Genomic DNA, 14,708 nt, shown 5'->3' with positions numbered 1-14,708 from the left:
GGGTGCTACAGCAAAAGAGACCCTGAGCTGTCAGAGAGTCCAGAGGAGCAGCAGGGATGGCAAAGGGCCTTGAGGGGAAGCCGTGTGAGGAGTGGCTGAGGTCACTCGGTCTGTTCAGCCTGGAGCAGAGCAGAGTGAGGGGAAACCTCCCTGCAGTTACAACTCCCTGGTGAGGGGAAGAGGAGGAGCAGACACTGATCTCTCTCTGTGGTGACAGGGACAGGACCTGAGGGAATGGCCTGAAGCTGTGCTCAGGGGCAATTTAGGTTGGATATCAGGAAAAGGTTCTCCACCCAGAGGGTGGCTCGGCCCTGGAACAGCTCCCCAGGGAATGGTCACAGCTCCAAGCCTGACAGGGCTCAAGACGCTTTTGGGCAATGCTCTCAGGCACCTGGTGTGACTCTGGGAATCGTCCTGCACAGGGACTGGAGCTGGACTTAATCATCCTGATGGGTCTCTACCAGCCCATTGTCAATGATTCTACTGATTTCATTTGCTTTTATGAAAAAGCTCTGCAGATGTAGCACCTTAGTTATTGCTAAATAGCTCCACTCCCAATGTCTTAACCAAAGTGAGTGTGTGTGGAGAGGGAAGGGCTGATTGATCATCCCCAAAGGATTTTCTACCAACTCCCATTACCTTCTTCTGCCAAAAGACTGGCATCAGTCATCAGTTTTCAAATTTATGAAATGTCATGATTAAAAATATCACAAAGGCTGTGTGGTTCTTTAAAATAAAAATTGCAGAGTTATAAATACATCAGTTAAGGCAACCATCACTTTGTATAACACCACCAACATTTCAGGATTTGGCTTTCAAACAGAAACTGAAGGAAACACTGTAATGGGAGCTACAACCAACAAAGTCAGCTCAGTGCAACTTGGACACTGGAGCCTCTCTTTATAAAGCAGTCCCGGGTAAAAACCACAAATACTTGCTCTGAAGGATTAGTGAGCAGTCTGGTGTCATCTCTTCCACAGGAGTAACAACCACATTAAATAAAGGAAAAAGAACAATTAATACTTTAAACAAAATACTCTTTTTATTAGAGTATTTTTGATTAAACATACAGAACTCAAGATTGCTATTTAAAATTTGTATCGCTCAAAGTTTTTCCCTCTAGAAGGATGATAAGACAATCTCAGTGCATATTATATGGAAGAATCATACCTCTCAACTGTCCTGCTCATGAATCAGGGCAACACTGTATGTGCTTGGTGTGCAAGCAAGGAGGGAGTGCTGTAATGCAATTAACAAAAAATGCACCACCAACACAGAGTCAGCTCCATGACCGGTGATCCAGAGAGTAGCATCATGTGGCTTCAGGAATAAAGGAGAAAACAGTTCCTGACCATGAAAATGTAACAGGTAATAGACATATTTGTACAAGTCCTAGGCATTCCTCCTCTGTAAGGACTGCAGAGGACTGCGAGTTTAGCCACTGGTTTGGAGGATTTTTTTAAGCGTCCATTGTACCGGGGGCATGGGTGCAGAAATCTTGCAGAAAAAGGGAAAGAAACACATGATCCTACAGCCCTTGTGCAGCTCCAAACACCACCATCCAGCAGCCTGGTGAAGCACTTGGTTCTGCTTGAAATACGTCTGCTCTGGAGCCTTGGCAGCTGCTTGTTCCTCTGTTCCACACACAGGACGTTAACAAAGCAGTGTGTGGAGGTACCCACACCCCAGCTGCCCCCACCTGCCAGTATCAGTTCCTGGAGCACACCCCATTGCTATCAGACTTTGTACACTCATATACATTTATGAACATATATATATATATATATGCAAACTTTATACTTCATTTACATCCGCACACAAATACTACAGCCAAGACCTACAGTTCTCTGCCTTTTCATACTGTTGAGCAAACCTAAGCTTTCAATTACACATAGTTAAGTTTCACAGACTTATTTTTAAAGAATTGAAAAATACAGATTAGAAGTAAGTTTGGTCAAGGTCATCACTGCACGTGGTACAGGCAAACCTGGTTAAGTGGTACTCATCAACTGTGTTGTGATGGAATGTCCAATGGCAGATTTCTTCAAATGAAAAATCTGGACAATTGAGAGGTATGCAGAAAACTTGTCTTAAATACTTGAAGCTACATGTGCAATCTTACAGAACACAAGGTACAGTTACAGACATAACAGTAAATCTTATTAACCAACAGTACATAAGAACTTAAAAACAGTCAGTGAAATCAGTTCAGCAAGTGACTTCCAAAAAAGTCGTGCCTCAGCTGCAAGGAAAAAAAAAACGGGGGGAGGGGGGCAGGAAAACTCAGGCAAGTTTGTATGGATGGCCACTGCATGACAAAGTTTTAATCTACATTTTAAAAGCTCGTTTATTATATATTTTTATATATATATATGCTATGTATAAAATAAATTAAAAAGGGGAGGAGCAAATAGCTTTGTATATGGTTCAAATTAACATAGACCAGTAGTTCCATAAATGAACATTTTACCATCTTTGTGGTAAAAAGTTGACATAAAAGTTCAAAACCATACAATGCTTATAAATAGAAAGAGTTCAAAAGATACTTTTTTTAAAAAATGGAATTTGAACATCATTTTCTCTTCCCCTACAATACACTTCAGTTTTGTACATCAGCATCAATACATTTACAGAGTATTTGAATGTCACATCCACAGAATCGGTAACAAAGCAGGCAAAAGATCTAGTGGTGTTAAAATTTAGGACTTTTCTCCCAAATAAATCTACCTACTCCTCAGCCTTCTCCTGAAATGAAGGCTATCAACATTCATCACCCAGTCTGAGGTATGGGCAGAAGAAAACCTGCAACCAGTACTCTCCAACCCACCTTGCCTCTGCTAAAATATAGCAACAATCTATTGATCTGATAATTGGCAATGGTGGTGGACAATCTCTTACTTCCATTCAGCTTGTATATAATTTAATCCTGGTATTAAAAAAAAAAAAAAAGAAACATAGTACTAATGCTTAGCTTAAAAAAAACAAAAAAACCCCACCAACAAAGAAAAACCCCACCAAAACTTCCCAACTTTAAATCTTTGAAACTATGTTTAAATGTTGTTCCTGGTTTAAAGCTTCACACAAAACATTGGACAGAAGGATGACAATTTTAAACCAAGAGAGCACCTAAAAACATACCATAGGTAAAAATGAAATCAATCATCTCTCCACTTCATAAAAACGTAGAAACCCTGTCAGCAACAGTAGTACACTCAGAACGAACAACGTCAAAAGGAGCATCTAGAATACTCAAGAGGCTTGCTACGCTACTTCTCTTTATTGCCCATTCTCTCGTTTGTATGGATGGCCACTGCATGACAAGATGCCTGTGGATAGTTCTCACATCTTCCTTTCACCACTGCTGCCAGCTGAAGTCGTCATTGCTGCCAAAGACCAAGAAAAATCCTAGGATGGTGGCAAAGATGACTGTATTCCCAGTGAGAACGAGTGCACACGCGCCCCAGTAGATCTGTGAACAGGGGGAATTCAGTTAGACACGCTTGGAGCTGAACACCAACAAGACAAAAGGTAACATCTTATTGTCTCATTCTCGACAAAGTTCAGTAAGACATCCATGATGCAAGAGGCAATACCTCATTTATTTGTGGATACACCAAGCAGGCTGGGTTTACCCAAAATTACTTGACAAATTCACAGCCAGCCATGCAGCACTGCAACTTTCTTCTAGCTGTACTCAAAGCACTGGCTAGCAGGCACAACTGGTTTGGTATGCAAAGTAAGGCTAGACAACAGCATCAAACACATCTGCAGCCCAGCTATGCTGTAAGACTTTTAAAAACAGGTATTTAAGGTCTTCAAAGTGCCACCAGATATCCCAGTAACAAAAAAGGAGGTGGATGTTTTCACAGGAGAGTAAGTGGATTACTCAAAGGGTGTGAGGCATTCCAGCTGCCCATCTGAGCTGTTCTTGCCTAAAGACATTTATGAAAGTGCACTCCATGGTTTTTGACTTGGTAGTGCTTTCTGACATTCACACAAACAAAGTGAACTTTTAAAGTATTTTAGTGAAAATCTGTATACTGGAAATATGTAATGAGAACTTGGAAGTTTAAGAAAATGATACCAATATCACTTGCAATATCATTTACAGTGAGTATAAAAATGCTTTTTTTTCTTTGTTCATGCTGTTTCAGCCCAGCTATTCCACAAATTTGTCTTTGAAGTATGCTTTACAATTCTATATTTAGTTACTTCCCTGTTAAGTTTTCACAGAATTTTCTGTCTCATTTTCTCTGCATTGCATTGTCAGGCTTTATTCCTTGACCACGTGAAGCAATTGGCAATCACAATGTTCTGCCATGCTCCCATTTCTGTATTGATTTTTCTTGCAAAAAAAAAATAATCTTGTTCTGGTTCCAAAAGTATATAATTTTAAGAGTTATTTAGTGCATGAAAGCTTTACCGTCAATAAACAAACAAACACAAAGAATAAAGTTTTCTAGAAAAAAAAAAGGCAATCACAGGTTGAAACTCTACTAACCAGTTCTGCTCTTGCAAACACTATGGGCAGCCCAAATGCTGAGACCACAATGCCTGTTGTAAGGAATATGGCCAGCTCCTTGCAGGCATTACTTGTAGCATCCGTGTCATCTACCAATCTTCTTGCTATGCAGTACGGGATAGGAGAGAGGATGTAAAAAAACAGAACAAACAGTGGCCAGTACTGGCTGAAAAAGAAAGGAGAAGAAAAGTTTTAGTTAACTGGATTTACTTCCTGCTCCTCCTAAAATCAATGCAAGGCATTTCCCCATCCAGCATCCCCATTTAGGAAGACAGAGAAGCCCAGAGAAGGCAAATCCTTTGCCTTGGAATGAGCTGACATTAGTCCAACAGACTGTGAGGCTTCAGCTGACCTCAGAGGCAGCAGAGCTCACTACAGGATATTCACAAAGCAAGATTTCACTAAGCAAGCCTAAATCTAATGCCACCTCACAAGGTGAGCCTAACTCCAAGTTTATGCTGTCAGCTGTACTTTAGAGACACCCTTGCAGCACCCCAGACTAGAGTTCAGGCACACAAAGGAGGCGCACATTGTTTTACTGCATTGTTTGAAGGGCAACTGTGTAAGGGTCTCCTTCCCCAGGTTTCTGTCACTAGCACTGGCTTCATAACATAAGAAAGCTGGCCCAGGAATTCATATATGCATGAAATTCATGTATGTCATACATGTAGATATAGTCATGTATGTAGAAACTGCGATCCACAACCAATAACAGGTCTATCAACAGGATGCTTGGTATTTATTCAACAGCGAACAACTCAATTTAAAATATTTTCTGTAAAGTCAGCATTCACTTGCAAAGAGTCAAAGCCATAGGCCTCTCTATCTGAGCACTTGTGCTGCTGCTTTGTATCTCCTGAAAGACAGGAGACAGGAATCCATGTCGGGGAAGAACAGACAGCAATGACTGGAGATGCTACATTACAGGTGTGGGACACAGCCAAGGATGCCCGTGACAGTCACCGCCAGCCCAGCTACCCCTAGGCAGGCACAGAAAATGCAACCCTGTCCCCGGATGCCCCACGCTTGCTGCCCACCTCGGGAGCTGCTGCTGTCTGAGGGTCAGCGGGACAGCACCCGCAGCCAGGCAATGCATCCTTTCATGCCTGCAGCCAGCCTCGAAGTGCAACTTTTGCTGCCATTACTCTTTAGGGTTAATTAAATCCTGGATGCTCTTTATTTTTATTCCCACCCCAACCAACCAAAAAAAACCAAAACAAAACCAAACAAAAAAAAACCAAACCCAACACCGAAAAGACCTGAGGCCCCTGCTGCACAGAGAGAACTTATCAATGCTCCACTATGGAAGCGGGACCCCTCTGCAGTGAGAGCCGCCCGAAAAAGAAGCAGAACAGAGAGAGCACGGTACTTGTACTGGGGCAGGGCGCAGCCGAGCATCAGGAACATCAGTCCGACCGCTCCCCCGAAGGACAGGCTGATCAGCGCTGCAACGAGAACAAACCCAACCAGCGTGAGGGCGGCAGCGCACCGCGCACGGCACCGACCGCCGCCCACCGACCACCGCGGCGCTCGGCTCGGCGCGGCCCCGGCCGCCCGGCGGCACTCGGGGTGCCGCGGCGGCTCCCGCCCGAGGTCCCCCCGGCCCCTCCCCGCCGTTCCCGGCCCCGCCGCGCCGCGCGCACCTTTGATCCCCGCCATGGCGCCGCCCGTCCCGCCAGCCGCGCGGCACCGGGGAGGCGCGCGCCGGGAGCCGGAAATGCCGCGCGGAAGCGGAAGCCGCTTCCGGCGAGGGGGAGGGCCCGGCCCCGCCCCTCCCGGTCCGGCCCCGTGACGCTCGTACGTGGCGCGCGCGCAGGGCCCGCGGCGGCAGCCCCGCCCCCTCACGTCGCGCGGTGAGCGCCCCGCCCTCGCCGCCCATTGGCCCCGCGGCGCGGGGGGGGCGGGGCTTGCGCGGGCGCCGCGCGCCCCTGGCGGGCGGTGGCGGCTGCCGGTGCTGTCATGGCGGCCATGGCGGCGCTCGCTGCTCTGCGCCTGCTGCTGCTGCTGCTCTGCGCCGCCGCGGGACCCGCGCTGGGCTGGGACCGACCGGGTGAGACCCACGGCGATTAGGAGGGGGCTCAGCCGCCTCTGCCGGCGCCTTGGCGGCTCCTGGCGGCCCGGCACGGCGCAGCGCTGCCGGTTTAGCGGCGGCCGGCGCGGGGGAGAAGGGCTGGCGGGGTTTGGGGCGCCTCTAACCCGGCTGGTGCGGGAGCAGCGATCGCGCACCGCGGGCAGTGTGGCTGTCTGCCGGGGAGGAGGAGCCCGAGCCGCCTCGGGAGGAAACCGGGAGCTCTGCCTGTTTCCCCTGGGCGTCTGGAGCTTCCTGGAGCTTCGTCTCGTGAAGATGCAGGCTCACTGCTTCGGCCTCCGTCGGCATGTCCTGAGAGCAGGCCCTGGTGCCCAAGAGCAGCACACCTGTGCACAAGTGCTGACAAGCCATAGGAAGAAGTTTTTCCCGGAAAGGGTGGTCAAATACTGGAATAGGCTGCCCAGGATGGTGGTGCAGTCACCGTGCCTGGAGGTGTTTAGGGAGAAACTGGACGTGGCGCTCTGTGCCGTGGTCTGGTTGACATGACAGGGTTCTTTTATCGAGGTTGGACTCGGTGGTCACGGAGGTGTTTCCCAGCCCAAGTGACTCTGCCATTCCTTGTGCTGCCTGTTTCAGGGAAGGTTCTGCTGCGGGACGTCCAGGCGCTCACTCTCCACAGAGGGCAGTACACGACATCCAGGCGGACAGCCTCGGTCCCTCAGCTGCAGTGCACGGGCGGCTCTGCGGGCTGCTCCCGTGTCCCTGAGGCTGTGCAGTGCTACAACAAAGGATGGGATGGCTACGATGTACAGGTGACTGTTTGCAACTTGTGACACTGTTTGTGAGATCGCTTTCCCCCAAGCTGGCAAGTTCGGAAGGAGCGAAGAGTCGTGAGCTAGCTTGTCAGTTCAGATGCTTTTTGTTAAATGAACTCTTGCTCTAAAACTTAACCTAAATACCTTTTAGGTTTGGATTTTTCAGAGCTACTGTAGTTATATGTTTGATATATCTTTGAAGGAGCTAATGGAAAAGTACGGCATAGCAAGCCTTTGTTGGTTTTAAATAAAATGGTGCTCGAGTTTATAAAATTAAACTCTTGCAAACCCTGGAGGATGCTTTTGAATTATTATTGCTGTGTGAATTTACATTTTTTATTAGTGTGGAAAGGGCTTCTTAATATTTGCTTCACTTCAGCTCTACCTTTTAGAAACTAAATTTCAGAATTGCACCTTAGGATATGAGTGCTAGTCAGAAAATAGTCTTGACTTTCAGCCCTAAAGAGGCTGCTGTCAATAGATAACCAGGAATCAAGGCTGAAAGTAATTCAAAATACTGTATCAGTTCTAGCAAAGAATAGTCAAATATTAAATGGCAGTTGGTACTGCTGTACTGAATTACTAGTTTAGAGACAGCTACTTTCTTATTTCCTCTCCAAAATGTGTGTCAAAATGTCACGTGCCATTAGAGTTCCCTTTGTTTGGATACCTCAAGGGAACGTGAGCCTGAGGATCCACCTGTGTTCAACCAGAGAATCCCCAACGTAATTGTTAAGTGTTGCACGTGGATGTCTAATGATATCTGTCCCAGTTTCTTTTAATTTCTGCACAGACACAAATGGACACAATGATGCACTGGATCTCAGGCTCACGTGTTATGTTTTTGTGGCTGCCATCGAGTTTGCACAGGACAGGCATTTATTATGTAGCTAATAAATGTGTACAGGGTACACATTTTTTTAGAAATATTGCAATATATCAAGAAGAGATATTTGAAAAACGTATTCAATAAAGAAAAAACGAAATCTTTCAGAGTTGTAATTCTTCAGTGTTCTGAAAGGTAAGATCTATTTTAAGTTTTAGTATTTAAAATTCATTTAAACATCAAATTCCTACTGCTTTTCAAAGTAGGAGCACATGAAAATTTCTTACCTATGGCCCTTAAATGATTTGTTAGCAATTAGCTTTATTTCAGGGCATATATAAGGAAGCAGATGGGTGTTTTCATCTTTGGGGCAGTGTGTTTTACTTTGTGTTGTGTTTATTTTTTCAGTGGGAGTGCAAAGCAGACCTGGAAAAAGCCTACCGTTTTGGACAAATGGAAGTGAGCTGTGAAGGCTATGATTACCCAGATGATCCTTACATACTAAGAGGCTCCTGTAGTTTGCTGTTCAAGCTAGAGCTGACTGAGGAAGGTGAAAGGAAAGTGAAGAACTCTGGAAGCTTTGGCTCTAGCTATTACCAGTCAAGGAAAGATTATTCTGATTCTGGTTCTGGAGCAATTGTTGTAATTGTTCTTCTTCTTCTTGCTTTTGGAGTATACAAGTTCTTCCTCAGCAACCAGCAGTCTCAGCAGAGTTCTGGGGGCAGTGATGGCTTCTCTCAGCCCTTCTGGCAGAGTCAGCAGGCACCTCCTCCTCCTGGTTTTAAGTCCACCTTCACAGGTAGGGCTCTGAGCCATTTACAGTATTCAAAAGAGCTAGCAGGATTGTCCTGTTTTATCTGTGGCAAGGGAAGGTGAGATAGAGTTAAAACCACAGCATTTGCAGGCAACTGCCAAATTGGCTGCAGAGCCTATGGCCAGCTTTGTATTCTGCTCTTTGTTCAAAAGAGGAAATTAGGGCTTGGCTTTCCACAGGCTTTCAGGGCAGGCTGCCCTCTGAACCTTTGAAAAGCTACCTCCCCATGCCCAGCAAGCATTCTTTTCATCACCTGTGAAATAGCAGGATTGTGACAAGGAGAATAATTGTCATAGGTAATCTGGAAAAGAGAATGTTCTTACACAGCCAGAAACAAAGCCATGCCAAAGGAGCACTCTGAAACTTTACAGAATGGCCTTTCAGCCCTGATTTCATTGACAAAGCAGCTGATGGGGCTGAGTATCATGTACCAGTCCTCTGTTTAACAGGGCTTCAGTGTAGTCCCAGCAGCTGAAAGATTTGGTTCCCAGAGCAGTGTCTGTGAACTGTCATTAGAGGGTACAGCATCTGAGTCTCCTGTGGGGCCTTTCATCTGAAGCTGAACATTACAAAAGCAGTGACAAGGCTGCTGCTGGGAAAAGAGGCAGTTTTTCTTTTCCCAGAAAACTGGTGTCTTCTGTCACATAATAAGTGGTCTTCCTTAGGCCATCATAGTGTCTCAGGGAAATAAACATTACTCATCTGGTGTCTGACTAACTCATTTAACCCTGTAAACATGCAAGCTGCTCACAGCACTGGAACTTGAATTACATTCTCACAAGTTACATAATTCCTTTTTTTTTTTTTGTTAATAGAGAAGGGGTTTTGGCAAGAAAATATGTAGCAAGGATTAGGTTTACTTAGTTGAAAGTTTATATTTTAATAATGCTTATTAATGCTTTCTCCAAGATTTGTTCAAATAACTTGGCCAACAGAGTGCAGTGTAATTCTTTTGGATACCTTTGTGCAGGGCGTGCACAGCAGAACCTTTCAGCTGTACCTGCACTAGAAAATTAAAGGGCATCTGCTTCTGTTGGCTTTGCAAATTGGTTTGCACGTGGTTACATCAGACTGTCTGACTGTGCTGTGTGGGCATCAGTGGCCATGTGTGGGCATGGCACTGGCTGTACTGTGGTGGTCAGCAGGAGCCCTGGCCACGACACAGCTCTGTCACACTGGGCACAGGCAGAACAATGAAGAGTTATTTTCTTTTTTTTTCTCTTCAGTTCCGTGTCAGTTAATTGCCCCAATGCATTTTTCTTCACAGGAGTCACAAATCTAGCAAGGGCAGGGCCTTGAGAATGTTTTCTTGAGGATTGCTGAAAACCGAGACACTTAAAATACACATTGGGAGCCATATAATGCTCAGCTTGTGATGTTTTTAATAAGGCATGTCAATGATTTGTCTTTAGATTTCAGGCAAAGTAGGGAGGAAAACTGCAATGTGGAGCCAGATTAAAAATACTAAGTGTTAGACTACTTCATGCATTCAGTGTCTGCCTTACATTGTGGGAGCAGAGCAAAAGCACATCTCTGAATGTGTGTGTCCATGTGTTCCAGGAATGTATTAGTCTTTGGAAGCCTGGACAGTAATGACAAGCAATGTTGTTCACATATTGCTGTTAATATTTAATTTGCCTCATTTTAAAGCCCCTTAACATGCAGAATGTGTCCTATGGAACTTGTTTAGCTGGACTATCTTAATTAAATTATGCTTTCTCTCAGCTAGTTGTTTGACATGGTTCTTAATGTTTACTCTAAATGTTTAAAAAAAATTACTCAGTTTTCTGAGTCAGTGTTCAGTCATGGTGCTTTTGAACAAATGAGTTGGTTCATCTCTGATTAACATTGTTTTCACAGCAAATGAAATAATTTTTTTGTTGTTGTTCCAAATAAGCATAATTTAATGGTATATCATCCCAATGAGAGTTTATATTTCTCCCCACACATTCAAAATTTAATTCAATATCAAATCCAGTCTAGACTGAAACTGATTATTTAATTATTGTTTTACCTTTTATAACTTCAAACAACCCATATCAGTTTGAAGACAAATCAGGCCCTCTAATTTTTACCTATGTCATCTCTGGCCCACTTGTTCAGGTGGGCTTATTTTAGGGAGACCCTAATGTTCATTGTCTTCAGTCCTTCTATACTTCCTTATGTGTTAAACGCATGGTTAGCTTATTCTTGCATCCATGATTTTTGCTAGACGAGAAAATTATTCTAACTTGGGTTTGTACTTTCTGTTTTTCTTTCTAAATGGAAAACATTCATTCTGGCTCAGAACCTCGTGTTATGTGCAGGTCACATGTCAAAAAATTTGTGACTCCCCTTCCCCCACAACCTACTTGATATGCTTGCAGTTTCATCAAGGTACTTGTCAAGCTTGGCGACTCATGCATAATGAAAACTTTGCAATGTGGTTGCAGTTAGCTTGGCTTTTGATAACAAGTGCCAGACTAGGATTACCGGGAACAATACCAGTAATGTCAGCGTTACACTGAGCCACTGTGACTCAAACTGTGCAGCTGTGCTCCGTGAGATTAGGAGCTCTGTGTCCTTGTGGTTTGCTCACTCTGCAGTGCTACCTACTTGGTTTGTGTTCCTGTATCTGCTTCTGGCCTGCTCTGGTGACCTTCAGCAGATTATTCTTTCTTAGTTTCCTTTTCTATTTTTAATCTAACTTGTCTGTTTATAGATCAGCAGGCAGGGACTCTTTCCATGTTTTGCAAATGTCAGGGTTGTGAAATGAAGTGGAAGCAGATTTTTAACATAAAACTCTTTATAGTAGTGTTCATTTATGTGGGGTGTCCTGCTTTCTGAAATGTGAGGCCTTTCAAGTTAAGCTTGATCGAAAATCTGCTGAAATCAGGAGCAGTTTGTTGTCTAATTTTCCATTATCTTTAACAGGAGAGAATTTTGGTGCAACAGCTGGCCTGAGGATTAGTCTGTTACTAACTTATGCTTCCTATTTTCATTTTGTTTAAGATGACAACAGCTTTGGAACTAATTCCCATCATGGAACCAGCTCAGGACCAGGATTTTGGACTGGATTAGGAGCAGGAGGCTTGCTAGGCTACTTGGCAGGCAGTCACAGGTAAAATATGCATACTATCAAATTTTAAGCATTTAAGCTTTCAGGGGGTTTGCCATGTACTATATTGACATTGTTTTTAAGATTTCAGACCTGTGTCATTAAAATTATAAAATCCTACCACCAGGAGAATTTTGAGCAGCTGTTTGTAACTCCAGGACCAGAGACATTTCAAACATGTTTCTGAGGCAGAATTGGAAAGACTGAGGTACTTCATTCTGCTTCATCTGACCTGGCATGATGGCCTGCCAATTTAAATTGAGCATTTAAACAATTTATCTGCGGAATGCCTTAAAACACACACAGTCATATTAAGCATATAACCATCTGTGTATGGATCCCTTGTATCAGTGTAATCTTTCCTAAAATAGGTCTGGATGACCATATTTGGTATAGGATTTTAGACATGCCTAAATCAGAATGCATCATTTTTAGATTAACAGTTTAAAGAGAGCAGTTGCTGCCATTTTAGGCTTCACTGGAGAAAATATGAGATTCCTGCAAGGAGTCTTCAGATCCTAAGCAGTTTTCTCTGTTTATCAAATGACTTGCCTATGTATCAAGTCTATTCCTGTAGAAATGTAACAGATTGGAGAGTAAGATATATGGACAGGAGTGTGCTAAGCATCTGTGTTGTAAAGTTGTGGGCTATTTTTAATAACAGAAGCCTTATATTAATTCTGCTAAGAATTTTTCTAAGGTATAATGTGTTAAAGTTTTTATTGGCCTAGTATTTCTTAAGGCTTAAATACATGACTCTTGTGTTGAGGCATTCTCTTTATGTAGTGTCTACATACAGGTTAGTTCCCTGATTTCTATGCACACCTCCATTTCAGTAGGCACAAGGTATTCTTCAAGATTAGACATCTATCTGAGTAAGTCCAAATACATAAACAAGCTTCCAAACTTGGGCTTCTTTTTGTTTAAAACTTCAGTCCACTATTATTTAATTTGGTTTCTTAGGCTTTTGAAATTTTGTGCTGCAAAATGCTGGTGCCAGGAAGTGTGAGAGAGCTGTTTGTAAATTTCAACAGCAGGAAATTCCATATCCATGGAAGCAAGTAATTTTAAGTGAGTGAGTCAAAGACCATGATATGTTAGTGTTACTGATAATGACCTTTTCAAAAGAGTTAACAAAAGCATGTTTTCTCTTGCCAAATGTGGCTGGGATGTAGGTGATGCCAAAATGCATTTAAACTTCAGATTTCAATCTTCTTTCTTGTCTGATGGAATTTAAGGTCAAAATTTCAGACAGAAAAATTTCCTCATTTGCAATTGTTAGAATTCCTTATTCTGAAGAATAAAGCTTAATTTCCTTTTGAAAGTCTACACTATGGTATCACAGCACTGGATGTCCTTGCTCTCAATGTATTAAATACATTAAATAGGAACATTTCCAGCTTTGAAATAACTGCTTACAGTTTTCCCTTGGAGGTGCAGTTCTCTTGTTTGGAATGGTATCTTCTTAATTTTTCCAAAGGCCACTAACGAAGCCTTCCTTCTACTCTGTTCCATGCCAGAGCACAGCCACGCTCCCCATATCACAGTATGTGGACAGATCCCACAGCTGTGCCTCCTATGCATGGGCACTCAAGGAATTCCACAGAAGGCAGCACCTCAGGAACAAGAACTGCTTCTGGTAAGGCAAAACACCTTTTAATTTCCTGAATCTCAAGAGACTTTGACCTATGAAAAACATGCAGATGTTAGTTGTGGTTCAAGGAGCATCCTTGTTTTATTTTACCAGTTGGTGTAGGTGGCATGTAACGATGTCCTTTCCTTCCATTCCCTATGGAAGCAGGGCAGCATTGTGGGGCATGAAATTCCCCACAGGCCTGAGGTGGGCATGGCACTGTCAGCATCGGGCTTGTCTTTACTGGCAAGGTGCATTAGTTTAAGGCTTTCCCTTCTGATGAGCACTACGTGTGCTCTTCTCTAGCAAACATGCACAGACATGTTCTCTGTAGAATGCAGGTTGTCTAATCTGCAAGAGCAGAATAGTTTCCAGGCCAGTCAGCCCACAGTTGCTTGCTGTTCTCCTTCATGTGGATATGTTTACCTTGTCTCCCTTGCCACCTTTAGCCTTTTTAGAGCTAGAGAGTTCAATGGAAAGGCCATGGTGGAGCTGACTTCTTTTTCTGTTTTTTTTTATTTTGCAGGCTTTGGAGGCACAAAGCGAAGATGAAATCCTTTACATTATTCCATCAGAGTGATTGAACTAAATCTTGTTGTGTACTTGTACTTCTTTTAATAGTAGTATACTTCAGAAGTGGATATGAGGTTTGAAGGATTAGGCAAAGAATTCCTCACTTTCTCTGTGGACTCTCACTGCTGTATAGGGTATCACAGGTGCCATCCACTAAGGGAGCATCCATTGTTTCAAATCAGCAGCCTCTCCTACAGAAAAAGCTCCCCCAAGTTAAGAAGAATAATGTTACACTGACCATGTATCTGTCTCTACTTGAGGCATTATGGCAATGATAGCCTTACCAGATTTTCAAAGCATGTACTCGTGTTCTGGGCTTCATTTCATTTGGTCCAGAATTCCTGATAATTTTTTTCCTCTTTCCTGGTAGTCCAGCATCTACCTGATACGTAAGGAGTG

General features: G+C 43.7%; 2 protein-coding genes across 2 annotated transcripts; one reads left to right on the top strand and one right to left on the bottom strand.

The window, feature by feature from the left end:
- Window positions 1-3,258: 3,258 nt before the first annotated feature.
- Window positions 3,259-6,301, bottom strand: LEPROTL1 (leptin receptor overlapping transcript like 1). Its single transcript, XM_064417326.1, has 4 exons — window positions 6,166-6,301; window positions 5,892-5,967; window positions 4,502-4,688; window positions 3,259-3,469 (listed from the first exon to the last, which is right to left on the bottom strand). Exons 1-4 carry the CDS (start codon window positions 6,179-6,181, stop codon window positions 3,353-3,355), a joined length of 396 nt encoding a protein of 131 aa, XP_064273396.1. The 5' UTR covers window positions 6,182-6,301; the 3' UTR covers window positions 3,259-3,352.
- Window positions 6,302-6,414: 113 nt separating this feature from the next.
- On the top strand, window positions 6,415-14,458 carry SARAF (store-operated calcium entry associated regulatory factor). Its single transcript, XM_064417325.1, has 6 exons — window positions 6,415-6,572; window positions 7,188-7,363; window positions 8,601-8,991; window positions 11,998-12,106; window positions 13,624-13,742; window positions 14,263-14,458. Exons 1-6 carry the CDS (start codon window positions 6,482-6,484, stop codon window positions 14,286-14,288), a joined length of 912 nt encoding a protein of 303 aa, XP_064273395.1. The 5' UTR covers window positions 6,415-6,481; the 3' UTR covers window positions 14,289-14,458.
- The last annotated feature ends 250 nt before the right edge of the window (window positions 14,459-14,708 follow it).

Source organism: Passer domesticus, chromosome 4 (assembly GCF_036417665.1).
Source record: "Passer domesticus isolate bPasDom1 chromosome 4, bPasDom1.hap1, whole genome shotgun sequence".
In the NCBI taxonomy this organism is placed as follows: Eukaryota; Metazoa; Chordata; class Aves; order Passeriformes; family Passeridae; genus Passer; species Passer domesticus.
Note: the sequence above shows the minus strand (reverse complement) of the source record. Positions and strands in the feature narration are given on the sequence as shown.